This window comes from Ictalurus punctatus, chromosome 10 (assembly GCF_001660625.3).
Source record: "Ictalurus punctatus breed USDA103 chromosome 10, Coco_2.0, whole genome shotgun sequence".
Classification (NCBI taxonomy): domain Eukaryota; kingdom Metazoa; phylum Chordata; class Actinopteri; order Siluriformes; family Ictaluridae; genus Ictalurus; species Ictalurus punctatus.
In genome coordinates this window covers 25,845,345-25,872,656 of record NC_030425.2, presented here as the reverse complement: position 1 = coordinate 25,872,656, position 27,312 = coordinate 25,845,345, and the positions used below count along the sequence as shown (strand labels likewise).

The window sequence follows — 27,312 nt, the reverse complement described above, 5'->3', positions numbered from 1 at the left end:
ATGTGTGATTTCTGTTGCACACTGTATAGACATGTGAGGCTTTTCCACAGTATGCTACCATGACTTCATTGTTGTTTCATATAACCTTCGCTGGAGATGAAGGAACACTTCATAGTGCCTGTTCGCTACATTCCGGTACAAAGCTATAGAATCAAACACCAGACACCAAACCAGGCATGGGTCAGGCATTAAAAATCAAATACAAACAATTTTACATCAGTCTGTACTTTTGCTTTTTTAAACAATATAATAAAATTATATCCACAATATCTCAGGCAAGTATACGGTGACATTATTGATCACAATATCCATCTTAAATCATCAAATCCTCAAGCGCAGGCCTGATGAATAGCTATTCTACCAAGTAAATCATGTTCAGTTTCAACCTCCAACCTTTAACTCCTCACCTGTGCTGAATAACTTCCAGGTCCTCCAGCTTCTCTGGAATCTCCATGCTGTTGAGCCACTGCTCCTTCTCGTCGATCCAGACCTCGCAGGCATCAGCCTCACTGAACATCTTATAGAGAGCCAGTGCATCCTGCAGAGCCTGCTTCCTCAGCCGGGTGATCTCTGCCAGCTCCTTATAGCGCTCCTCGATTCCCGCCAGGCGTTCGCTGATGTCGGTTGACTGGGCCAGCTCATCGGGCAGTGCCTGAGCCTGCTCGTGGAGTGAATCGATCACGGGCCTGTAGCTGGCCACGTCGGCTACAGCGTCCTTGTGCTTCTTAACCAGCGCCTGCGTGGAGAACTCATCGTGGCCGACGTCGTCACTCGAGACGATGCGCAGCGCGTCCAGCATCCAGGCGTCCACATCGTCAGCATCAGCTTGGAACTGGTGCAAGCTGCACGCCTGCTCTAGACGTGCCTTCCGGACTGCAGCGAGTCGCTCCAGCGCCGTCCACTGAGCCTGCACATCGGCCACACGCTCGCGGATCTTGGCCTCGCCAAAGTGTCCGGCGTCAGCCATCGCCTGACCCTCACGCACCGTGTGCTGCAGGTGCCCGGCTCGGCCACTCATCTCGTCCTCAAGCGCCCGGTGCTTACTCAGCAAACGCACGGCACCCGTCAGGTCCTTGCCGACGTCGTCTGATGACAGGATCTGCTCCTTCTCACGGATCCAACCCTCCTCCTCAGCCATTTCCCAGAAGAACTTCCAGAGTCGCCGAGACTCCTCCAGACGTGCGCGTCGCTCAGCCGCCAGCTGCGTCAACTCCTGGTAGCAGAACTCCAGGTGAGCCACGCGATCACGGATCACCTGCGGATCACACGGCTTGTAACCTGCAGGAAGTGGCAGACACAGGAGAACCATAAGAGACTGAGATAAACAGGAAGACAAGGAGAGAAGAAGAAAATGCGATAAGAGAAAGTGGCTTTTAAAGCGAAATAATAAAAGAAAATTCAGAGAGGTGTTGAACTCCTAATACACTTTCACAAATTCTTCAGCCAATAATGTTTGTAAATAATAATTTGTGTAATAATAATAATAATTATTATAATAATAATGGCTCGTTTCAGACATTCAGCACTTTTCCAGTGCTGTAATGGTGCATGGTAAACAAAATGAGGTCAAAATACTGGTATCGGTACAGCAGTAAATTGTGTTTTTATCCATATTTCTCCTCACCTTCATCATCAACAGCGAATTTCTGTGCGTTGGCGTTGACGGCCCGCACTCGGTCGGCCTGGATGGCGATATCAGCCTCCACCAGAGCGTGTTTCTGGAGCAGATCTTCCACTCCCAGCAAGTGCTTCCCGTAGTCCTGAGACAGCAGTAGCATCTGTGGAGAGAAGCGAGTAATCACGACATAACGGTTTACATTTCATTATTATTTGGTTAATAAAATGCATTAGAACAGGATTTTAGTGCTGAAGACAACATTTTAAGAGTTTTTTTTTATTTTAATTTCTTCGCTACTTCTCTCAGTTTTACTTCTCTTGCTTTTACTGCACTCCCACCACCCACTCTCTCTCTCCCTCTTTCCCTCCTGCCTCCCTCGCTTCTTCACCTTCATCTCATCCATCCAGTCCATGATGTAGAGCATTTCCTGGAAGACACGCTGCACACCCAGGTTCATCTCCAGCCTCTGCCTTCTTGCCTTCAGCAGCTCCAGTAGGTAGTCCCAGAGCCGCAGCACGTTATCCTTACGTGCCGCAATACGCTTGATGTCGTGGTAGTTCTCCGCTTCCAGCTCTTTAGCCACGGCCACCACGGCTTGCACACGCTCCTCGTAGGCTGCGATGTCTGTCTCGATGGCTTCGTGCTTCTTGGTGGCCGCCTCCACTGCCTGGAGGTCGAAGCCGAAGTTGTCCTGCAACAGGAGTGATGAGGTATTTCTTTCATTACAAGCAATGGTGATTAAACATATTTACTCCCATTGAAAGATCAGACTTGTAGGACCAAAGTAACAGTTCCCTTATTATTACAAACCAGGGGTGCAAAAACTTCTTCATCATGTACAGTTATACCAGCTGGTATAACTGTTAAACTGGTGAAAAAAAAAGGCTAATGATTGGTCACCTGTGACACCAGCCGTTGGTTCTCGCTGAGCCAGGTTTCTCTCATGGCCGCCTTGCGGTCGAAGCGGCGTGCCAGCTGCTCCAGCTTCTCCTGACGAATCAGCTCATTCCTCAGGGCCAGCTCACGCTCATGCTCCGCCTTCTCCAGACGCTCCCAGGCCTGAGTGCGCACACACACACACACACACTATGACTAACACTATCACTGTATCTATCATCCATTTACAGCAGATCCAAACTGTCTCCAAGATCATAGCTTTTGAGCGCTGAATTCTCTGTTCTGATTGGTCAAAATGGTGTTTATTAATTTTGTAAAACAGTAGCTCTGAAAGTAGTGCTGACTGCAAGCCAAATCACAGATTTATAAATGAATTAATACGCTCATTCGAATACGTATTATTCCATAATGACACCTTAATCACATCGACCTAGACGATTTTTCCTTCGAGGAGCTGTTTATCGAGCCTTTTTGGAAGGAGTCTCCAGTCCCAGTGCTTTGTAACAGTACTCTGTAAGAGTAACGTAGTGTACTGTTACAGTAATTATAGCTGCAGTTTCTTGGTAACACAGTAATCTGCATTTTTTTTTTGTCTTCATAAATGAGAATAACGAGAACTCTTTATAGCTGTTATAAAATACGAACTTATATGATTCCTCATGCAAACATTATGTTCCAAAAGATCAAATGTAACAGTATATGGATAAAAATAAAAAATAAAAAAAAAGATCGGTCATTATAAAAAAAAAAAAAAAAAAGATGTAATTGTTGGCAGATGGCTGTGGTATAAAGGGAAAAGGAATAAAACGCTTCAGGATGTGCTGAAATAGGAAATGAATCAACTCCGCTCCATAACACAACCCTGCCATTGATTACTGTTCTAAAACTGCACATCCAACAACTGTTTTATTTCTGAAGAGCAGTAAAAGAGCTGAGATTCGTTCCAAAACCACGTCTCACCTTGTTGATGTCGGAGATGAGCTTGCCCTCCCTCGGCATGTAGACTTTCTGGTTGTTGGCTCTCATTTTGCTCTGGATCGTGAACAGAAGGACTTCCAGGTTACCTTTCTCTGTGAACCTGACATCAAACGGCAAAAACAACAAGCCATCAACAAATTCAATTTTGCTTTGGTATTCAAGTCTACTTCACTGAATCAATTCGAATAATCTCGATTCCATTTGATTCGATGATCGAATTTCTATACAAACTTCCAAAGAACTTTCGTTCCATGCGTCCTTAAGAGAATGAAAATGGCGTAACGCTCACTTGGGAGGCTTCTCTACAGTACGGTACGTGTTGAAGGCCTGGAGCTGCTGCTGGACTCCTACTAGAGAATTAGCAAACTTGCGGTTGTTCAGGATGATGATGGTCTGCTCGATCCACTCCAGAAGGTCCGACGCAAGAGACTCGTATTTCTCGATCATCTTCTCTGTTTCGATGGCGTTATCCAGAACCTTGGGAGGGACAAGGCACAGGTTTTTGATTCTGCAAAGTATCGGCATTTCAATACGCCAGTAAATAATAAAAACAGTGTATGAACTCACTTTGCCAATACGTTTGCCCTCCACCTTCAGAGCCTTCATTTTGGAGAAGTAGTGGTAGTATGTGACGACGTAGGTGATGACTGACTTCTCATCAGGATGGTCTACGCTGATATCTAAAGAAAGTAACATACTATATTGTGATTTTCTATAACAGCAGCTCTGACAGTAGTGCGGACTGAAAGAAAAATCATTATTTATTATTAATTATGTTCACGTTCTTGCTCGAATATGTCATCGCTTCTACAGTAACAACCCGCACAATGATTTGTATTGTAGTAGTTTTCTGCGAGGAGAGGTTTGTTTTATGCACATTTATGGAAGGAGTCTCCAGTGTCAGAGCTTTGTATCAGTCAGAGGTAAAGCTATAACACTCTGCCTACGTTTGACATTTTTTCCTTTTGAATGTCTATGGAATAAAATAAAATATCAGATGGCACGAGTGAACCTTCTGCCATCATTTACACATTTGAATGATCCATGTAGGCTAATATGAAGCAATGTGATAACATTTTAATATATTAAAAATTACCTTATATGGTCGTGGGCATTGTTTCGACTCAGGACAGCTGGCATTTGCTGCTATTGTCAAGCAATTGTTTGACGCCGTACACAACAGCGCTTCACCTTCATGCTTTCGTTGAGAGCAGGCTAACGGTTGAGAGGCAGGAATTTGGCCAATAGTTGCTGCAAGCCTTTTATAATCGACCAATCGGTGTGTGAGAAGGCGGGAATTACAGAGAGGGGTTAAAGCAGTGCAAATATGCGCACACATGATGCAGTATTAGACCATAAGCACATCATAATGAAACTAAAGCTGAATCCTGGACATTTTCTCAAATTTAGAAATCCCGTCCGGACACTCTTTTAATGTCCGACAAAGAGGACGTACGGTCACCCTGACGAAAGCATTTCAGAGAACAATTTATGTTCATTTCTACCAAATTAACGTTTTGCACAACATTTATTTGTTCATGCACCAGGAGGTTGTTCATGTTCGCCACGATTGGCGAGGGAGAACCAGAACTATACTCAAGCAGCTGTCTATATTGTGTCAGATCAAAAGATTCATTTCTTTTTTTTTTGAAAAAAAAAATCGCAATCCTGTCAGTATTCCCATTTTTTACTAAATGTTCCTGTGATCTGATTACTTTGTTTTTTGACGTAAATGTAACGGATTACGGTGATTAGTAACGCCGTTACATGTATTCCATTACTCCCCAAGCCTGTTAAAAGATATCATTTCTGAGGCTTCTGAGGAAAATGAAGCAGTTGGTAAAACGAAATGTATTTTAATGTTTATTGTGAGTATTATTTTTCATTATCGATGTTTTCGAAGCAAAAAATCATGATTTAGAAATCAAGAACTGATTTATACTGGCACGGCGGAAATATGAACGCCAATCGAATTCGATCTAATAATCTGCTATTTTTCCCAATCGGATCATAATGATGTTATAACCCTGCGTGTAAAATGCAGCTCATCGGAAGCCAGCTCTCGATAGAAATGGCGAGAGGAGCTTCTTACCCTCAGGGTCGAGCAGTTTAGTGAGGCCCAGGTGCTGCTCGGCCAAGTTGAAGGCATTCTGAAGGTTGTAGTGAGCGTTGGACTTCTTCAGCTTGTCAAAATCAATAAGATCCGGCCTGTGAGCAAAGGAAGACACGGGTTTCATGGAGCGTCAAATAACACAGGCTGGGGCCAAATAGTGCACAAGCTGAGCCAAGCACTGAAACTGGAATCTTGATGCCAGGGATTCTACCTGTGTTTGTGGATGAGGGCGTTGAACGCCATTCCGTCGCGCCAGCTGGTGGTGAAGTTGTGGATGTTGACATTTGAATAGCTGTAGGAGAAACACAGAAAATGCTCAGCTCGTATACACGACCATTTCCTCGATAACGCAAACGGCCGTTGCTGGACGAACACACAACTCACCCTGCCGTCTTCATCTGACACCACAGGAGCAGAGCGTCTTTAGCCGAACGCTTCTCTTTATTGTCTTCCGTTACAACGCTGATGTCTTGGATCTGTTCCACACAATAACACACACACACAAACACACACACACACACACATTTGACTTAAAGGTTCCTAACATATATAGATAGAATTGTAGTTAAAACAGAGGATTATTATTTGTAGGTGACCTGGAAGCGGAGGATGATGGTCCAGATGAGGCCGAGCGTGAGGCGATGGTTGCCATCGACGATGTCATGGGAGCCCATGTTCTCCAGGTGGACACGTTGCTCCTTTAGGAACTGCAGGGCTTTATCCACATTCTCCAGACAGTGGATTCTCATTCGGCCCTTCGTGGGTTTGGGCTGCAAAGAGGAAATGACAAATGAGTATTAATGTTCCCTTTGAAACAATTCCTAATGCCTCAAAGCTGAAGAAACGAGCTGGTGTACATCTGGGTGTTGTGGGGGAAAAAAGAAGATTTGAACCATTTTTTCTTGTAACAAAATGCATTTCCTGTTCTCAAGATTGAAATCTGATAGCTATATCATGCGCGATATGTAAATCAGCTCCTAACACGTGACAACCAGCATGTTTTCCAAATGTTCTACGTAAAGACAGCTGCCACATCAGAAATTTAACCTGATTATCCTGTTTAATTTGTGTGTGAGAACAGGGTAAACATCGCTGAATGTGAATAATGCTGAGGCTCTTCGGCGATGTGGACTAGCTGGCTAATATTTCAGTGTGATATGCAAGAAATATAACACTTTGTGATGTGCAGTTACAGGAAAATAATCAACGGCAAGTTACTCTTACCACCCTGACATTCTCAGCAAGCGTTTTATTCCTCTTAGTCCACAGCAATTTGATAATGATTTTAATTTTATTAATTATTATACAGAACTATAACGTTTTTTTTATCCATTTATAGTTGCATTTAATGTTGTGGAACATCCACATGGCCGCCGTGGACTAAAGCTGCGTGTCGTAATCACAATAATTACAAGATTCGGACACAACGTGTAAACTAAAAAGCTCCGACTTGTACCACCGGACCCCTGCGGAAAACGCCCAAAATGGCGGCGGCTTCAGCGGTAAAATGTAGTTAAGTAGTTATCTCGTAATATTTCTGTGTAATAATTCCTATAATTGACTATTATAAATGTCTTAATAATGCAAGATTAATCTGTAAATAAATGAAAGACATACAATACAGTTGAACGTAATTAAACGCATAATTCCGAGGACGTAAACATGGCGCGAATGCAGCCTACACCATGTCATGCTCCAACTCACCTAATTATTCATTGTTAATTTGTTAATTATTTAATTTTTAATTTGTTTATTATTAGTCTTATATTATGTGGCGTGTTCACCAGGCAAGTCCCAGTCAGGATGTTGAACTGTTACTATAGAAATGAGCGGCTGTGGCTCAGGTGGTAGAGCGGGTTGTGCTCTAATCGTAGGGTCGGTGGTCCGATTCCCGGCCCACGTGACTCCGCATGCCGAAGTGTCCTTGGGCAAGACACTGAACCCCGAGTTGCTCCCGATGGCAAGTTAGCGCCTTGCATGGCAGCTCTGCTACCACTGGTGTGTGTGTGAATGGGTGAATGAAACACAGTGTAAAGCGCTTTGGAACCGCTAAGGTTAAAAAAAAAGCGTTATATAAGTGCAGACCAAATGCCTTCTGACCAATCAGAATCTAGAATTCAATAGCGCTGTGGTATAATTCCTGAAAAAAAACACAGATGTTGTCCGAAAGCAGCATCTCTGACCTGGTCCAGTATCAGATCTGGTTTTGGCTGATAATCTGAAATCCGAGCTCTGAAATCATTATTATATCAAAAAAGTGAACTGGCTCATCCCCATTTATTATCCATTCTGTCCAAGAGAAACATTTCGAGTGTTGCTTCTGTAAGTGGTCTGCAGTTCATTTTGGACAGTGTTATCTGTCCAAAATCACTAATAAGCAGATTTGTGTTTTTCTATGATTACTGTATGGACGTCATGGAGATCGTGGCGCACTTGTGTTACATTTTGGACGTTAACTGTAGCTTAGAAACTCAGTTATATTTTTATTTGTGTAACATTTGGCCAAAATGTTTCTCAGATCTCCAGAAATTGTTGCACGACAGTTCGATTATCATCCAGATAGTTGACAATTTAAAGGAAAAACAACGTAAAGTTAGTTAGCGTTAATAAGGCGATGGGCCACCAGAACAGCTTTGGTAAAGATTCTACACATCTCTGAAACATTACTGGAGTGATGATCAATATTCTTTCAAAAGATATTCCTTTAATTGGTGCTTTGATGATGGAGGTGGAGAGAGCTGTCTAAAAGCTGTCTATCGCTCCAAAATCTCCCAGAGGTGTTCAATTGGGTTGGTGAAAGTGAAGCCACACCATGTGATTTACATCATCATCATCATCATCACACCACTCAGTGAGCCTTCATGCGTGATGTGTGGGGGCGGAGAAATCGCAGAAGACACCAACGCCCATCGGGATAGAAAGGTGATCAGTCAAACCAACTTTGTACTGATTTGCAGTAATGGATGTCTCTAAGAGGAAACGTGAGTGGACTCAAAAATAAATAAATGCACCCACAGAGAATAACGGAGCCACTGTTTTATTCTCCCCTTTAATTTGTCACCTGACTGTATGTTATGAAAGGAACTATGTAGAAATGCTTTAAGAAAGAAACAATGTCCAGGTCATAAAGTTCAGCACTGCTATGAAATCAATCTTCAGTTACATTAGCTTGGTCTTAAAAACCAAAATAAAGTTCCCTAGTGACATATTTCGGTCCACACACAGGTGCACTGCTGACAGAGCTGTACAGGCTAGCATGACAGCATGACAGGCTGCAGTATCCCACTCCAACTCCTTTCCTGCAGGAACACAGGCTCGAGTTAATAATGTACTGTGGCCTTGAGGACAGAATGGGCAAACTGTTTCTATTCTGACATGCACAATGGACGAGAGCGGCTCTCGCAGGAAAAGCAAAGTGTCAAAGCGCAAGACAGATTGAGACACTTTTGGACGGAATGTCCCGCTCTAAATAGGGATTATATTGTACGTGTCCTTTGTGAAGCATGTTTTTCTTTTTCTCTCTCTCCACTCTGTCGTTAGATTTATCGTGTAAGAATTCGGGAAATGTCGCATGCGCCATTTCTCGGGAGATAAAAATATGCTTGAGTTTGTAAACGACTCTATCAGCGTGTGCGAGTGAATGAGTAACCGGGCGGCGTCAGAGGCGTCTGCGCTGGGATATGATGTACGGGAGGAGACTTTGTACTGAGGCGTGGTCGCTGCGTCTGGAGAGAGAGAGAGGGAATGAAATAACGGTGGCTTGATGTGGGGGATGGTGTGTGTGTGTGTGGGGGGGGGGGGGGGGGGGGGGGTCGTGGCTGCTACAAGTCCCTTAAGGACGGATCCTGACGAGTATTTCAAACGGCACGTGATCCACAAGGAGAGAGTTAGATGAGGTGGCGGAAATATGCTAGGATGCTACACAGAGAGAACGGACAGCGTTTTGCTTTCTATACCCCTACTTCAGAGGTGTGGGTGGTATCGTCCTTGTCTGTGCTGAGTTGGTAAGGAGGCCTCCTACAGACAATCACTCACACACACATACTGCTGTGGCATTGTGTCTTTTTGAAATGCACATGGCTTACAGACACACAGCAGGTAGATAGCAGTGCAGTATGGCGGCTCTACGATGACATCAGCACTTTTCAGTAGAGCCACTAAAGACGCTGGAAGCGATAGCCAATAACATTAAATTACAATTAGATAACAGATAACAGACTGTTAGCTAAAATGATGATGGTTGACATTTATAGGAGGAGGGTCTAGATAAAGATCTCATCAAAGTTCTTATACCACTAAGCAGCCATCTTGGATTAATTATTTCCAGTCATGCATGATCAGGCTAGTACGCACCTCAGATTCCAAAACTGGGTAATGTTTTAAACAAGGTTAAATGTTTAAGAATGTTCTGACTGCTACACTCATGCACCACCAGATAGCAAGGACGCCAGTTGGTTGATGACAACCAACTACTTTTAGTTTGTTTCTATGGTAGGGGTGATCTTTAGTCCGGAGAATAGGCTGTATCCCAAATGGATTTCTGCTCTCTATATATAGTTTGAGTAATACAGAGGGTAAAATAATAATGCCTTCTACACTCTAATGCACTATATGACCTGTATCATGGGGTTGTAAGATGGCGAACCAAGACCCAAGGGTTGTGGACCTAGCGAAGTATTTCAACAATTTTAAAAAAAAAACAATAACAATAAACATCGATAATTTAGCTGAAGCCATCTCATTGGACCAGATACTAGCTACACATCTGAAGACATTAGATCATAAACGGGTATGTTTTCGCAGATTTATTTTTTTATTGATACCTTCTCTGGTCCAATTAGTGAGCTGACTTCTGAGAGATTATATAGCTAGCTAAATGCATGCAAGCCGCCATGTTGAATTCAATTTTTTAAATGGAATAGATGTTGTAGACGGTGTTTTAGCACTTTTTTTCGGTTCTGTCTTGAAAAACTGGACACTAATGCAGACTTTATTTATGAATAAAAAAATAGATATAGTAAAGAATAAAAAAAGCCCGTCACTATGAGCAACTCAATGTTGGTTCTTTAGTATATCAGAAACTCAAGTACACAAAAGGACTCTGTGTTTAAGTTGTAGGAAGTGCGGCAATGTAAACTAGTCCGTTACAGGTGAGCGAACCTGCTTCATGGTCATATTAAATATCAACACTACAAAGTCTTCAGAGTGCTACAGCAGGATGTAATGTAGGTGCTTTCCGAGAGTCATCTTCCTCATCACGCCAGTGTGTAAACTGATCCTGCCCTCATGGGTGAAGCGACACCTCGCTCGGCTTGGCAGCTTCCTGTTCAGCATTAATTACTTTCTTCTTTTACTGCTATCCACTCTATGAGTAATTACGGTTCATCGACTTGAACAAAGTGTTCATGAAAGACCTTTTCTTTTTATGACAAACACCCAATGATAACCTAATTATACTTCTGCTCAAAACATTTGACAAAATGGTAAAAGCGGACACTCCAATATAACGTTTTTTTTTATTTAACAAAGAAAGCGTATAATCCAATAATATAGGGGTGATACGGTGAAGATTTCAGTAAACAGAAGTTTACTGTCTTTAACATTTATTGGAAGGAGCTTCATAAGCCATGACCCTTGTTTTGTAGATGTTCCACAGCATTATATGTAACTATAAATGGATAAAAAAAAAAATACCATGACGTTCTTTAATTAATTAAATTAATTAATTCAAAATTATGTTTAATTTGCTGTGGTATAGGAAAATGATCAGTAACTGTACAGCACTATTAACATCTATAACAACAGGCATACAAGTATTTTATTTCTTTTTTAGCTAACACGGGAAACCTGGAAACCTGACAGCCATGTGAGTACTATATCACTATAAACGGCAACATCTATTTACCAACCTTTATTTTCTTACGACTAAAAACCGACTGCTGAGGAAGGAAACTGTAAAAAAACAAACAAACATTATCAGAATATATTTAAGGTCCAGCTGCGAGCCTCTCGGACATGCTGAGCGTAGCCTTGAGTTTGTGGATACAGTGTTTCCTCGGCAGTTCGCCTAAGAGAGGAGATATCTAATCAATAACCTTGAGGACGATGTGAACGATGTACGCTACGGTTACACGCAGCTGTGCCGCACTCACGTCTGCTATTACTCAACATGTGACTTATATGAGGGTTGTAGCTTCATCACTCTCTGTTGTACTTAGAGAGAATATAGCGCTTCGGTTAAACCGGTGACGATGCAGATGAGATCATACAAGTGGTGTAAGTTTCGTTTCAACTGTTGGTGGGGATGAAGGACTGATTGCACCCAATCCATCGTATCATTAAAGTTTATTAAAAAGTACTCGATATTAACAATAAAGTTTACATTTATGGCATCTGGCAGACGCGCTTATCAAGAGCGACTTATATTTATCTTTCATACAACTGAGCCATTGAGGGGATTTGAACTCACAACCATCTGATCAGTAGTCCAATGTCTAAACCACTGAGCAGGGAACCAGTAAAGTTATTTTTTGCTTAGGATAGTGTATATTACACTAAAGAATGTGCCGGTAATTCAGTACGCAAAATATTAGCAATTTAACTCTCACTAGTAGGGGATGCATCAATACCATTCGGTTTTTTTTTCAGAAAGAGTGCAAGTACATGTGTTTTGGTACTCAATGTAACCTGAGCGTGCAGAATATTATCAGTGAGCCATGAATCTCAACAACTCAAGTGTAGATCTTAGCGAGTGAAAAGGAAGGAAGCTCGCGTACTCAGTGAGTACTCAGTGCTCGCACGACTGAAGTGCTCTCACACACGACGATTAAGATGCTTTATCAGGTTTTTTGTATTCCAGAAATATGTACAGATCGCTGTAATTTCATGTCATTAGGAACTTGTGAACTCAACAGGAACTTATTTAACCTTAGCATAAGGAAACATTAAAGACTGAGTCCAAGATTGTAATATTGAATAAACTGCATCCAATTCATTTGTAATTGTTATTAAAAAATACTGACGATTTTCTGATATAAATAAGAAAATTGTATTGTGTAATTTATCATGATATAGATATTATATACTTATAATACTCAGCCCTATTCATAGCTACTAAATAATTAGCCATGCTAGCATCCATCCTTCCATTTTACAAACCGCTTATCCTACACGGGGTCACGGGGGAGCCTGGAGCCTATCCCAGGGCACAAGGTGGGGGACACCCTGGATGGGGTGCCAATCCTACACACATTCACACACTACGGACAATTCGGAAATGCCAATGAGCCTACAATGCATGTCTCTGGACCGGGGGAAGAGTACCCAGAGGAAACCCCAGAAGCACAGGGAGAACATGCAAGAACTGCGCACACAGGGTGGAGGTGGGATTCGAATCCACAACCCCGGAGGTGCGAGGCAAACGTGCTATCATTCACAGACATTTGCTAGAAAATGTAGCTAGAAAACATGATTACTTTTTAAAACTTCCTTTTTTCCTCATGCAATTTTATAGGTGAGAATGAACGCCAAACGGTGACGTGGGATTATTTACTAACTTCCAGGAACATACAGTGAGTTTTTGAACTCTCGCCCTTGTTCTCTCATTTCAAAACAGAAAGTTTTACACGGACGTAACAGATTAACTACAAGTGTCAAATTTCAAGGCCAACACCTAACAACAGACAATGTGAAATCTATGATGGAGAACATCTCCATCTAAATAAAATGACTGCGCATCTGTGCTAACCATAATGAAGATTATAGCATTACCATAATCATCTTTGTTGTAACAGTGACGTCAAGTGTTTTATTCATTACATAATGTAGTTCGAATCTGATGTATTCGGCAGTTTAACAAAATTGTGTATTGAAATACGCACATGTTTTGCGGCTTTTAGTATGAATATGTTAGCCTTAAGGTTATCTATAATCTAGTGCGTTCCAAAACAATGACAAAATTCCCATTTAGAAGATAAACCATTTCATTCCATTTCCATTTATGGCATTTGGTAGACGCCCTTATCCAGAGCGGCTTACGTGTATCTCATTTATACAACTGAGCAGTTGAAGGTTAAGAGCCTTGCTCAAGGGCCCAACAGTGGTAGCTTGGCAGTGCTGGGGCTTGAACTCCTGACCTTCTGATCAGTAACGCAGAGCCTTTAGACACTGAGACATCACTGCCCATGGTCAATATACGCATTCAAAATTTACAGTCTCATACTACCACCGTTAAGGATCAACAGTTTTGATGACATCAATCTGCACTTCAGTTTCTCAGCAGATTTTCTGTCCAATCAAATGCTCTCTAGAATCTGAAGTGTCCCGCCCTCGACATTATAAAAATCACCTTGCCGAATCCAATGCATCGTTATTGCTCAGGCTTGGGTCCATGGTACTAATGTCAAAAATGGCTTATCCTGGGCTTTGAGGTAAGCCAAACGCTATTGGCTATTTATAAAGAGGGAGGAGCTACTCGCTATGTCCCACTCTGACTTCCTGTTTCAGAGGAAACTACGTCAACACATCAAATAATGCTGTGCGTTTCAAGACACTTCACAGGGACTTTAAGACCCACCTTGGATCTGGATTCAAGGTAGACCTGAGGATACTGATTTCACGTAGCGCTCACTACAAAACATCTTCTTTGACGACTATTCTAGCTCATTGTTCATAACCATTCTGAATAGCTATTCTATCTGTGCCAAAAGGCAGGATATTATGCTGTGTATAATTAGATGACACATGTAGTTAATCATCTGGGGTGAAAGTGAAGGCACCAGACTTTTTCCTCGCCAAACTGCTAACGGATGCCTTTCCTTTCATGACGCCACTTATTTAGAAGCCCAGAACTTAACTCTCTATGAGCAGGTTGTCAGTGTGTGTCAAAAGCCGAACAAATCAGATCAAACTAGATCAAAACCACATCAGTACTTTCTAACCGCTTTGTCCTGCTCTTGCCCTGGAGCTCAGTTTTAAATCCATCAGTGATTTTGGTATTATTGTAATCAGGTCATGTTCCAGCGAGATGACATCATCAGGTGTTGGAGTTCAAGGGAAACTCACCAGCTTCTCTCCGGAGAGCACCTCCAGGAGCTTGATGAGCATGCGTCCATCCCGTAGGTCCATGTACAGGTCTGTGATGCGGCAGGAGACCCGTGCCAGGTGTGAGTTGACCCATTTTGTGAAGGTCTTCTTCTGCACCGCCTCACGCTCATCTACAGGAATGGGGGGAAAAGGAGAATGTTAGAAATAGAGGTCTGGTGTTTGTCATCTTGTAAATGCGTCCAAACATTTGAACTGGATTTGGACTAACTGGCAAGGTTTTCTTCCAATCACTGCTTAGCAACCGTTGCTATCCAACATTTCCTTAAGGTTTTAAGCACCTTATGTAAGTATTTGCCACAGTCACGAATTCCCCCTTGTGCCATGTGCTTTTGTTTCGGTTTCTGTTTTGGTCCAGATTCTTCCCTGATTGTTTTCTCCTGTTCTCTTTGGTTTCGCATTAGCTCCAGAATAGTTTGTTTATTTACACTCTGAAGTTTCTGTCTTGTCGCGAACCATCACTGTTGCTTTTAGTATCGTTATATCTGAATTTTCAGAGTTTTCCATGTTATGTCTATACGTACGTATAGTAAAAGTAAAAAAAAAAAATTCATTAGGTATTTAGTTAGTAATACGAGTGATTTTTTCACTGAACTACCTTAACCCACAGTAACGTAACACTGGATCATTTTCCTCAATAAATAAATGACGAAGTATAATATTTTTGTCTCATTTGTTTAACTGGGTTCCTTTTGTCTACTTTTAGGACTTGTGTGACAATCTGATGATGTTTTAGGTCATATTTATGCAGAAATATAGAACAACGTTGCATGACTAAGGGAATTTTTATTTGTTTGTAACACGTTAGCATACACGTCCGAGTACGCTAGCTAAAACCTGAAAGCACCATCACTGGACCTCAGTATTTCTTTTGGATACATAATTTATGCGTCATCCTTCTAAACTGCACTGTTGGATCCTGGAAACTGATCTATTATGTCTTCTAGCCTGCAGTTTTCAGATGCCAGATAGTAATAACTAAACAGCTACATATCTAAGCAAATAAATGAGCACTAATTAAAACCAATATCTTTGACTTTTTGTTGCTGTCAACTTGTTGTATGAACTCCTCTGTAACTTGATGCTATTCTTATGTTTCTGAAGGAGAGTACAAAGCATTTCTGTTAATGACTCTGGATAAGGACGTCTACCAAATGCTATAAATATTAATGTATGAGTAGGTGTGGATTGTGATGGGTTTATTTCTATTTTAGAAAAAAAAAAACATGTTTGCTGCAGAATTTTACCACAAAACCGCTTGTGTATATTGGTGCACCGGACAGCCTACCAACCAGAGAGCCCAGAATCCTGCAAATTCGGTTTCTATTGGCTCAAAAGACAAAGGTCTGTGAATTCAAAGGTTAAAGTTCACCTAGATGAAGTCATTGTGAAGCAAAAGTAACCACTACGTGCCTGTTTCACATCCTAGGTCTTTTCTTTTTCAATGAATAGCTTTTACACCAGGCAAATTTTATTTGTGTTTGCTTGACCTGTTTCATCTCCTGTATCATCAATGAGTCAAAAATTGTAAATGGCTTAACTGTAAGTGTTGGCACCCTGTATTTAGGTTTAGGTTTGGTCTGTTTTTCTGTTGTTGTCCCCAGTCTAAAAGTAGGTCTAACCAGCCAGATGCAAAACCAAATCAGTGTCTTTTCTCATGCCTCTGCTCTCCAATAAACAGCGCTTTCACTACCTTATATACAGCATTTGTCACATAAAACCAGAGGACAGCTGTCCCGCCACACCTCTGGCCCTGGACATGAACATTCAAAGAAGAGTTTATTTATAATCCACCCAATTTTCCTGTTATTGCATTCCTTGTCCCTGCACACACGTAAGCATCTCGTTTGATTGTTCTCCCCCCTTCAGAGTCTTTCCTGATGAGACCCCCTGCACTCGAAAGAAGACAGGATGACTACAGCTCTCCTTGACTGAGAACGAGAAACCGAACAGAGACAGGGTGACAGGGGTCATCGTAACCGACAGCCCGGCCCCAAACAATAGAAAAGTGGCAAACACAGGAAGAGCACATCTGCCAGAGAGAGTGGACAGAGAGCACGGAGCCAAATGGAGAGATGACAGCTGAGAATAAAATAAGCCTCTCAAAAAAAAAAGAAAGAAAGAAAACAAATTACATAATAATAAATAATAAAAAAAATAGTTTTAATTCTTTTTGTTTTTACAAATATAACAAATATTCTCATTCAAATACACAGAATGGCTTTTAAACATTTGAAACATTCTTCTTCTCCTTTGTCTTATTATTATTATTATTATTATTATTATTACAACTTTACTATTATATAAATAAAAATGATAACTGTGAACTAATATACACAGTTAATATATCCCCCATTCAACTACAATGAGTACAAAATATATATAACATAGAGTAATAATAAAGCTCTTTTATAATAATTAAGGAATTGGCCTTTTATTAAGGATTTATTTGATATTGTATATAAAATGTGAAATATGCATTTTTAAACATTACAAACGAAACATTAATAAAGTTATTATGCAACAATTATTTTTACATGAATAATAACTATCTTACATGAATAATGAATAGTCATGATAAAAATAGAAATATGTCATAATGCTTATGGTTAATACTGTTACGGTTAATACTGTGTGTGTGTGTGTGTGTGTGTGTGTGTGTGTGTGTGTGTGTGTGTGTGTGTGTATATACATTACAGTTATAGATGACTGGCTTTCACACACACAAGCAGTGAAGCACATATAGAATGTGGAGTGATCGATATATGAGGGCCAGAGATATGCTATAGGGAAACTGTAAACTGAGACCCACATACACACTCACACACATACACACACACAGTTCTGTTTTCTGTACACACGCACACACATACACACACACACACACACACACACAAAGTTCTGTTTTCTGTACACACACACACACAATTCTGTTTTCTGTACACACACACACACACACACACACACACACACACACACAAGGTGCAAAGTGCTGACCATGCGTCTCACTTTTCCATGTCTATATGTTCCATATGTTCTAACGCCCTCCAGGAGGACCTGTATTACAAACCAGACAAACACCATGAAATAATGAACTGCCACTAATATTAACATAGTAATAATAATAATAATAATAATAATAATTTTGGCAAAGTACTGATGTGCTACACTACAAGCAAAGTAGAGCTCGTAAATCTAGGTACCAGCATATTATACTGTTTTATTGTTGAAAACCACAACCTTAAAGATGGTGCTGGTGTCCTGTTCTGCATCACACTCAGAATACGGCATCAGACATACACCAGGTCTCTTATCCTGCTGCTGCCAAGCTAAACAGCATTGACATCTACAGCAGGTACATGACAAGGGGTGGGCGATGTGGCCGAAATGGAAATATCACTGCGCTTTTTCAGACTACACAATGTGTGTCATGAGATTGAGGTTTTCCTGATATTTGATAACAAGATGCGGAGTAGACCAAACAGCAAAACAGTTAAAAGCCTGTTCGAGTATTTAAAAAATAACATCTCACTGAGCTGAAAGCCAACGCTCGCTGTAATACATCTTTAGTTGCTTAATGTTGTTTATACCACAGCACTCGAATTCTCAAAGCTGATTGGTCACAAGTTGATTCATTTTCTATGACGAGCTCTGGCTGTAGTAGTTCTGGCTGTAAGGCAAATCATAGGTTTATGTTAATTCTAATACAATATAATAATTCTATAGTAACAACTATAAAAGGGACTTGTATAGTTGTTATTTAACAAAGACAAATGTATAATCGTTGATATGCTGACGTTATCCTCAGGTTTAATGGAAGGAGTCTCCAGTGTCGGCATTGTAACAGTCAGAGGTATAATCTCTAGACTTTGCGTTTTCCAGTTTCTCTGCAACATGACAAGCGAAATCTTTTTGTCTTATTAACTTCGGGAGATAAAAGAGATTTTGGTAAAGGAATGACTGGTTATAGCTACTATAATAAGTGATAACAGGAACTAACTTGTTCTATGGACGTTTCACAACATTTATTGTAATTATAAACGTGTATATATATATTAGAGCTGCGACAATTAATCAATAAAATCGATAATAATCGATTATGAAAATTTTTGTCAACGAATGTCATTATCATTTAGTCACTCTGCGTGTGGCACGGGGTACATTTACTCACTACGTTACTTCTGTTCCGGAAACATGCTTCGGAGATTAAATATTAAAGTTGCGCCCCGAATGACATACTATACACTTACACTATGCACTGTGTACACTACCGTCTAGTGTATGAATTTTACAAAGGTAACATCATCTAAAAAAGAAAACTAGCTGGTTTTTTTACTAACCGGAAGTATAAGCCGCTTCCTAGTCGACGGCGCATGACGTCATACGCACGTAATGTGACGCAGCTAGCTTCAGCAGCCACCCAGAGTCACTGACAATTACTTTCTTCAGTTTACTGATTATATACTTAGTTACATACTTAGTTTATATCTAAGTATTTATGCATAATTTTTTATGGATGCACAAAAAGCACTGAATTAAACTACAGTCCTAAATGAATAATATATATTCTGGTGTGTGTGTGTGTGTGTGTGTCTATTGGGTTCTTTTCAGTCATATATAATTGGACAAACAGTTGTGTAAAGTTTAGACTGAAGTTTATATTTGTAACACTCAATTTGTGGATTTTATTTTAAATAAATGAAAAAACGGAAGGTTTGCCCCCATCCGATTATTCGGAATATATATATAAAAATGACATTTCAGGGTGTACTGTTATTGGTAAATAATCAACTCTGAGATGGTAACAGTAAGTCGTTTTCACCCCACCACCCCACTGTTGATTGTTTTTCAATATAATTTATCACCATAATGACAACATTTCATAATCGCCCACCCTTCCCTTACCTTAGATCTCACACAGTTACCTAGTTTCAGTGTGATCGCTCTACACTGTGGCTTTACTGTAAACCGATAACACCCGTGCTGATGCTTGCAGAGCCCCCTTGGGATTGTGGGTAAGGGAACAATGGCGGCAGTGTTCCTCCCCTCAGCCCCCGTCCCCAACCCCAGGGAAGGCCACAGGAATGCGCCAGCATCTGGTCCTACCCTTAGGTAAACACATCCCTCTCTTTCTCCAACGCTCCACCATTAAAATCCGCCCCGCTGAGACGTTAGGACCCTTTCACAATAAACATGACTTTGTTCTTTTAAACTCCTCCCACGTGGTAAATATTACTTTATGTCTAAAGAGAGCACCAGTGGTTGAAATGCTCTGGAATTAGATATGGTTTCTGAAGAAAAATATAAAAACGATGGAACATGGAGTTATGAAATTACTGAAGTTTGGGAGAAAAAAAAGACGCCTTCTTCCTGGTTAACGTCCTATAAATTCCCATCTCTTTTTCTACTTGTGACAAAAGTTTACACACCCACCACCTCCCCACCGCTTCCCTACTCTTCAGCAACTCCTATTTGAGACATTTTTTTGTGTGAGATTGAGGTTCTCATAGTTCTCTTCCAATTTTTTTACAGTCAATCTCGCAATCACTCTTTGCGTTATTAAGTCGAAACATGTCGTATTATCTGGATTCACCAACCTATTTTTAGCAGTGTCAAGTGAATGACATATTTAACCGGCAGTCAATTTGGAAGCAAAAAAATCAGTAGCAAGCCATCTGGATTCTTGATAAAGTTGATAACTAGACGATATACAATGATGGGTGTCTATGGTAGTACGGTGCTCATTTTCCATTGTATTCCATTTGTGTTTTTGTTTAAATACGCTAAAAATGGAATCGGGAAAACGTGTAAGTGAATTGAGAAATGTTTTTGGTTAAATGTTTAATGAAGTAAGAAATGTTAGAATTCTTTTTTCATTGGAACCATCTAGATCTAATCTAATTGGAAAAGGCCAACAACTTTATCACTCTAATTAGGCACCGTTTTACAGTTAATACTAATGCTGTCTAGGAGTTTATAATCTATAGGCACAACAGATTTAAATAAAGCACTCATTTAGACTTTGAGAGCAAGCAGTTAATAAGACTTAGTTTCCTCTATTTAATTCTGTATCATTTTGTTTGGTCTGTGGGTCTGTAATAAAACATAAGGAACTCCAGGGGTTCAAAATGTTTTGAGTAGCAGCGTATGTACCTGATAAAAGAGCTCATTGAAAAAAAAAAACTTTATCATAAAAATCCAATATTAAAAATCCTTGTGTAATTATTACATGAAACCCAAAATTTTCACCATGATGACCTTTCATGAACATTTTGGGTCACCTTGTGCTCAGTGTACTGACGCTGAGAACAAAAGGTTAGTCTCTAGGCAGATTGGACAGCGGTGTCTCAGCATGGCTATAATGATTACAAAGCGTATTGATTTATTGACTATAGCCAAACAAACCACACCCATACACAGAAAAATCCCTGGATGGACTCAATGCTAAAAAAAAAAAAAAAAAGGAAGACCATGCAAATTGAAATGCAAGGCAGATTAAAGGAGGAGTGTGTGTTTGTGCTTGTGTATGTGTGTGTGCAGTCCAGAAATGACTTCCTTTCCCTCTCTTTCTCTGGGATGTATCCGCATCCTGAGACTCGGCAGAACGAAATTCCTTAGACGTCATGTGTGTTAAATACGTGATGAGGGCCAATGAGGTCACAGCATCGTGTTCAGGAGCGGTCTCCTTTTCAACTTCTGTGCGTAGGTCCAAAATGAATTGAAAAAAGCGAAACAAAAAGAGGACTCGTCTATGCGTTTGGAACAAAAGATCCGACTCGACAGACAGAATAATACATGCATATCATCTAAAATGATCCCTTTTCTCTAAAATACTAGACCAAATATGTACACGCTCGTGTTTTCCACGAGTCACTAGATTATGTTAACATTGTACTGTACTGTATATTTGCCTTCCATATTAAACATGACAAACCGGCAGCTCTTGCAGCGAGAAACATTGGCACTCACTTCTCAAAGAATATAAATGAGGGAAGGAAGACGTCTCAGTGGGAAAACGGCAGTCTTGTGAGGAACACGGCGCTGCTGGTCAGGTTCCTGGATTACGATGTGTCACTGCACGTTCAGCTGCGATTAATTAGGCCAAAATTTGTTTGAAAAGGTATTCCACTAGGCTGGGCTGACATGCAGGAACAAGTAAGAGAGTTAAATGGTATTATACCATGGTGCTGTTGAATGCTGGATTCTGATTGGTCAAAAGGTGTTGATTCATTTTCTGTAATAGCAGCTCTGACAGTAGTTCTGGCTGCAAGTCTTCGAGTAATGCTCTTGTTCTCTTCTAATACGTTATCGTTTGTCCTAATCGTATAGCAGGAGTCGTATAGCGGGCGGCATGCGTTTTTCTGTAAGGAGATGTTTATTTAACATCTCCAGTGTCAGCGCTTTGTAAAACTCAGAGGTAAAGTTTTCCTTACATGAAGGACTTCAGGACAGAGACGTTTACGTTTACCTTTCGCACTTTCTTGATAACCAGTGAGGCTTTTTGCCTTAGTAACTTCAAAGAGGAATGTTTATAGCTGCTATAACGTAAGTGACAAGGGCAAATTGTCTATAAGATTCAACATTACCATGAAAAAACGAAAACATGCTGTTCTAGGAAAATGATCAACTTCAGGGTGGTAACTGAAACGATTTGCATTGGGCTGCATTACCGCTGTTATTGAGTATGAATTGCATCATTGTTTTGGTTGACCCAATGATCCAAGACTAAAAGCGAATTCCATGTTGAATGTATGCTGGTACTAAGGTTGCACGGTATTGTTATTTCAATACTGGTTTCTGCACCACTGTCATCAGCAGGGAAAACCGCATGGGTGTTTTGACGTTTAATTGTAGCATACGGAAATAAAACTTCAGGTGAGACGTGTAGAATCACAATCACGGTATAGCGATAGACACATGGAGCGGCTTGAATTTCACTCTTAGCTGCACTTTACTACACCAAGTGTGGACATGATATAGTGTTCTTGTGCACGGTCCGTTAAGTGGTGAGTTGTGCTCTTATGTGGTGGAGAAAATTTTTCCTGGTATGTCTGTGCAATGCCACTTAATAGAAATAGAAATAATATTTCACACTGTTAAGAAAGCAGAACACTTCGGTATAGTTTTCATGCTCTGCTGCTCTGGAGAGTTCAGCAAACACGATGTTCTGTTAATGCATGCTTCAGCGAAAGCAAAATGAAAGTTCTGCTCACTCTTGTCTCTCCACAATGGAGCAAATGGAGCGCTGATTCCGCCTGGCGTCTCCATTCGTTTTTCGTTTGGGTTCGTTCTCACTTTCTTTCACACACAAAGCAGATTTTCACCTCGCCATTTTCCCACTCATGCTGCTTCACAGCCAAGGCTCAAACAGCTCCATTCTGTTTCTTTGAGTCACTTCCACCGGTGACACTAACAACTCCATTCAACTGTTTCTCCATTGCTGGAGCAAAGGGTCAGACTGCACAGACAGGCCATGACACCCACTGAGTAAATCATGCTGGGAAAAAGGCTGGGAACTCGGCACACACATAACATGCCTTAGGCTGACAGAGAATCTTCTAGAGTTCTGTGTCTGTGCTCGGAGACCATGGCCCCGCCAACAGCTGAACAGACGGCCATGGACTGAGCCAGGCTGCAAGAAGTGGCGGACTGGCAGGGCTGCATGTGGAGGGCTTCAACATGGATCCTGGAAGATCCCCCACAGCATGCTCGCAGAAGAACAGCTGAGGCATCTCCAGGAGGCTCTAAAAGTCCTAGTCCGCTAACAAGGACTGTTGATTCACATTATCATGAAAACTAAAATATATGCACTGGAAAGGGTACTTTGGTTCATCCCTTGAGGTTCTATGGGGTTCGTACCGTTTCTTTGTGAAATATAATTTATTTTTAAATCTACCAGAATTTATTTTTTCATCTGAAAGATAAAGAAGTTTAAAGATAACTATAGAACCGTCTTGATAGGGTCTTCCTCCAGTAAAAGAATGTCATTTTTTTCCCTAAAAAGGTTGTGTAAATTTCCATAGTGGATCTCAGTGACTTTAAATGTCATATATTACAGACATTTCAGACATGTAGATGATGTAGAACCCTACACCAGAGAGTTTTCAGAAAAGGTTCCAAGCAGAAATCGTTTAGAAAGAAATCTATTAACCATAGAAAGAAACCTTGATGAATCCTTTGTTCTATATACTGTATATAAACACCCAGTCACTGACCTGTCACACTTTTTTTACCCCCAAATCAGGATTTTGGCCAATTCGCTCCCACTAGCTAGCTCGCATTCTATGTCACAGGAAACTGAGCACTTGTAGGAAAATACTAACTGCCCTCTTCTGCATACACAAGCTCACAGATGCACACAGCTGTCACTCTGATTGACAGGGGAGACAGTAATTCCATGGTTTGCAGTTCTCTCTCTTGGACTTCCGGCCATGAAATTGTCATCTCTCAATGATAGGAACACTTTTCTGTTGCGCCACTTGAATAGAGTTCTGCAAAAATGAGTCCTAAAACCCGGAAATGAGTTAGCATTTTAGCACTAAAATAATTGATGGAAACATCCTACTGGATTTTTGTCGAGGGAACCAAGGTGATGCTAACTTCTGGGTTGGCCTACAAAAATGCATCATTTTTGTAGCACTCTATTGTCTAGCGATTGGCAGTATAAGCAACAATTTGCATTTCTTTTCCATAATAGAAGCGTTTTTGGTAGTTTATCTTTTTTAAACTGTTCCAGTAAAGAGTTAATTGGACACACCCATCGTCCAAGTGGAGCCATCCAAGAAATATTCATAATTCAATTTTGTTATGAAGTTGTTATGGTTGCACACATATCCAGAATAATCCGGATTTTCCCTTGTGCGACCTGTAAGCTGTAGGCCAGCCGTGTGCATTATACACTGTCTGGGATGCTCTGGTTTGTTTCTACATGTTGGCAATAGAAGTAGATATGGCCCATTTGTCTTGGCTGATATATACTGTCCTGAGAGTCTGGGGAAAGTGTTAGCGAAGCTTAGGATCTTTTCTAACTGTGTAGTAATATTCAGCGCACCAAGTCAAGGGTAAATTTTAATATATTTATGCATGATTAAACAAATCAGTATATCTTTCCTGAGAATATACGTTTGTATGACTGAGTATAAAGGGCCAACACACTAGAGTGCTCTCAAAGAGGTACAGTATGTCAGAGATGAAAGGTCAAGTCGTCGTCTTTCAGTCTTTAAGTTTCCTGTCGTTAAGTGCTTTATGATTTGGGACAGGGCGAGTGCATGGTTTACTGATTACCAAGAGAGAGTCATCTGTCCAGCTCTTTCCTGGTGTGATCTTTAGCTCTGAAAGTAGACCGGACACAGTTCTTGAGCTTGCACAATTCGGATCCCTCCTCTAAACTGAGCTCAGTACTAATAAATACATTTCCAACTAAAGGATCAGATTTATTTAAAAAAAATAATAATAATTGTATCTCAGATGGACTTTGTACACAGACTCAGTTAATGTGTCTATTCAATAGAAAATGCTGATTTTAAAAAAACAAAACAAAACAAAAAAAAACAATAATGGTAGTGCTCCAGTTTCGGTGAAGTTATACATAGACGTAAAAGACAAACCAATTCAAGGACAAAGTCGTGAAAAGCAAAAAGCCAAAAAAAAAAAGTGTGTGTATGAGTGTGTCAGACTGACTGGAGCACTCCCACTGTTCAGTCCAGCTTGGCTGCATCATAATCATCGTACCATTATCATAAGGGATCTACTTGTCTAGATATGACAAAATGATACAATTATTTAAATTTCCTTCCACTCTGACTGACCTTTTTGACACATTAAATTCAGCTCTTAAGCTTTTATGACTACCAAACATAGTCACTGCTGCTGCCATTTCATCACTCAGTGACAACAAAAGGACAGTAGCACTAAAAAAAAGTAGCTCTTTTGTTTCTTTCCTGTGTCTTGTTGAATAGAATGTTGTTCAAGAGTAAAGCCATATATATCGCATATGGTTAAGGACACCACTGGTACCATGAACCACAAATACTACAGGCAGGCTGAACAAAAACAACCGCTCCCACCATCCTCGGCTTGCCATTGTTGTGCATGACGGACCCATTCAGACTACCCTGTGTATTTGCTTTTGCTTTAGGGAGGAGGGGGAGTCCAACGTAGTCTTGGAACGTTTGTAATGAAACTCGTACATACACGGAAGACAATTTTTTTTTTTCTGTCTTGGCTTTCTTACTAATCCTGTCTGAAACTCATCCTCTCCTAGACTGATCCAAGGAAAGCATCAGACAAATCTACCTCACCCCTCAACCCCTCCTTCCTTCTAGGATTATGAGCCAGCAGAGATAGAAAAACAGCAAGACATGTTCCAAGGTTGCTCCTTTCGATCCCATGTCTTAAATTAGAAAACAGTACCTCAGTAAGACCATGTTCACTTAAGTCATTTGAGCACGAACACATGGCAACGGCTGTAAACAACCGAGCCCGACCTGCAAGAGCAGTCTTACCTTGCAGCTGTTTGAAACGTCCCTCTAGCTGGTTGTAGTTGAAGGGCATCTGAGACGAATAGCCAGATCCATGATAGAGATCCTCGGCCCCCCCAGACCCCCAGTCTGTCTCCATGTTCCCTTACTCAAACGGGATCCAGAACTCCCAAACTCCTGGCAAACCACGGAAAAGCAAGAGTGCCAAAAATGGAGGGAAGCAAGAAAACAAAGAAAAGATTCACCAGGATTTCTTCCCTCCTTCAAACTCAGGTTTGTTCCCTTTCCCAGAAGTGAACAATAAAGAAATCCAGACGACTTGGGAACTGGTCCGTTGGAGCTTTATTCCAGTCTAATACTTGAGAAATAGTCAACACAGCAGGATCTGTTCCAGAGAGGAGAAGGAGGAGGAGGAGAAGGAGGAGGAGGGAAGCATGCGTCTCCTCTGATTGTTCTCAATCTGTCTTCCCTCCCTGACCATTCAAATGTGGCCTCTCCCCCCACGGTTAAGCACGCACACACCCACCATCCGTCCCTTACTCGGCTCTTCCTCAGTCAAGCCTCTCTCCGAGGAAAAGTGGGCTACAATGTGAGGACCACAAAATCATTTCGGCGTTAGAGAGGACGTGAACAGAAGCAGGCCAATGAAAGGGCTTCCCTCCAGCACAGCGCACCTTTGTTGGGCCAGACTAGGCGGAGGTGGTGGGTGGGAGGAGGACTCGGGGTTGTAATTTCACCAGAGGCCCTGCCGTTGCCTGAGTGTTTAGCAGTGATCTCACTGCCCTCATTACCATAAAGGCGGGCAGTAGGTGGAGCGAACAAGGAGAAGGAGAATGAGGAGGAGGACTGTACCAAGCCTCCAGTGAAGAGAAGGGGTAGAAATGGAACAGGATAACATTCAGTTTCCCTGCATTGTTGTTTCGGAAGCTTGATGAATGGATGTGTTGCCACAAGAAATGCTAAAAGCCCTTTTTGGGATGGCAGGGCAACCAATGTCCCGTCTAAAAGCTCATTTGCAAACATCCTGCTCGAGCAGTCAACCGTCACCCCCCCCCCCCCCCCCCCACCACCACCTTTCCTGTCGCACTTCCGTTTGCACAAATGCAAAGGGAAAGGCTCCACCT

At 41.2% G+C, this 27,312-nt stretch overlaps 1 protein-coding gene and 1 long non-coding RNA gene across 3 annotated transcripts in view; one reads left to right on the top strand and one right to left on the bottom strand.

The window, feature by feature from the left end:
* The window catches only part of sptbn1 (spectrin, beta, non-erythrocytic 1), an 83,782-nt gene that overhangs the window by 20,963 nt on the left and 35,507 nt on the right, over positions 1–27,312 (bottom strand). Inside the window, exons 1-13 of one of the 2 annotated variants that reach the window (XM_017477949.3) lie at positions 26,213–26,850; positions 14,670–14,821; positions 6,203–6,376; positions 5,991–6,082; positions 5,818–5,898; positions 5,586–5,701; positions 4,061–4,173; positions 3,783–3,970; positions 3,476–3,593; positions 2,519–2,677; positions 2,007–2,309; positions 1,625–1,778; positions 408–1,278 (exon numbers count right to left, since the gene is read on the bottom strand). In XM_017477949.3, the coding sequence (XP_017333438.1) occupies positions 408–1,278; positions 1,625–1,778; positions 2,007–2,309; positions 2,519–2,677; positions 3,476–3,593; positions 3,783–3,970; positions 4,061–4,173; positions 5,586–5,701; positions 5,818–5,898; positions 5,991–6,082; positions 6,203–6,376; positions 14,670–14,821; positions 26,213–26,327 (2,636 nt within the window). In that variant the 5' untranslated portion in view covers positions 26,328–26,850. Of the gene's footprint in view, positions 1–407; positions 1,279–1,624; positions 1,779–2,006; positions 2,310–2,518; positions 2,678–3,475; positions 3,594–3,782; positions 3,971–4,060; positions 4,174–5,585; positions 5,702–5,817; positions 5,899–5,990; positions 6,083–6,202; positions 6,377–14,669; positions 14,822–26,212; positions 26,851–27,312 lie in introns of those variants that run through there. The other variant, XM_017477948.3, reaches the window with a different exon arrangement.
* Positions 9,393–26,204, top strand: LOC108270929 (uncharacterized). The gene is made up of 4 exons (XR_006983129.2): positions 9,393–9,610; positions 11,440–13,015; positions 13,120–13,177; positions 16,578–26,204. It is a non-coding gene; the product is annotated as an uncharacterized LOC108270929 (long non-coding RNA).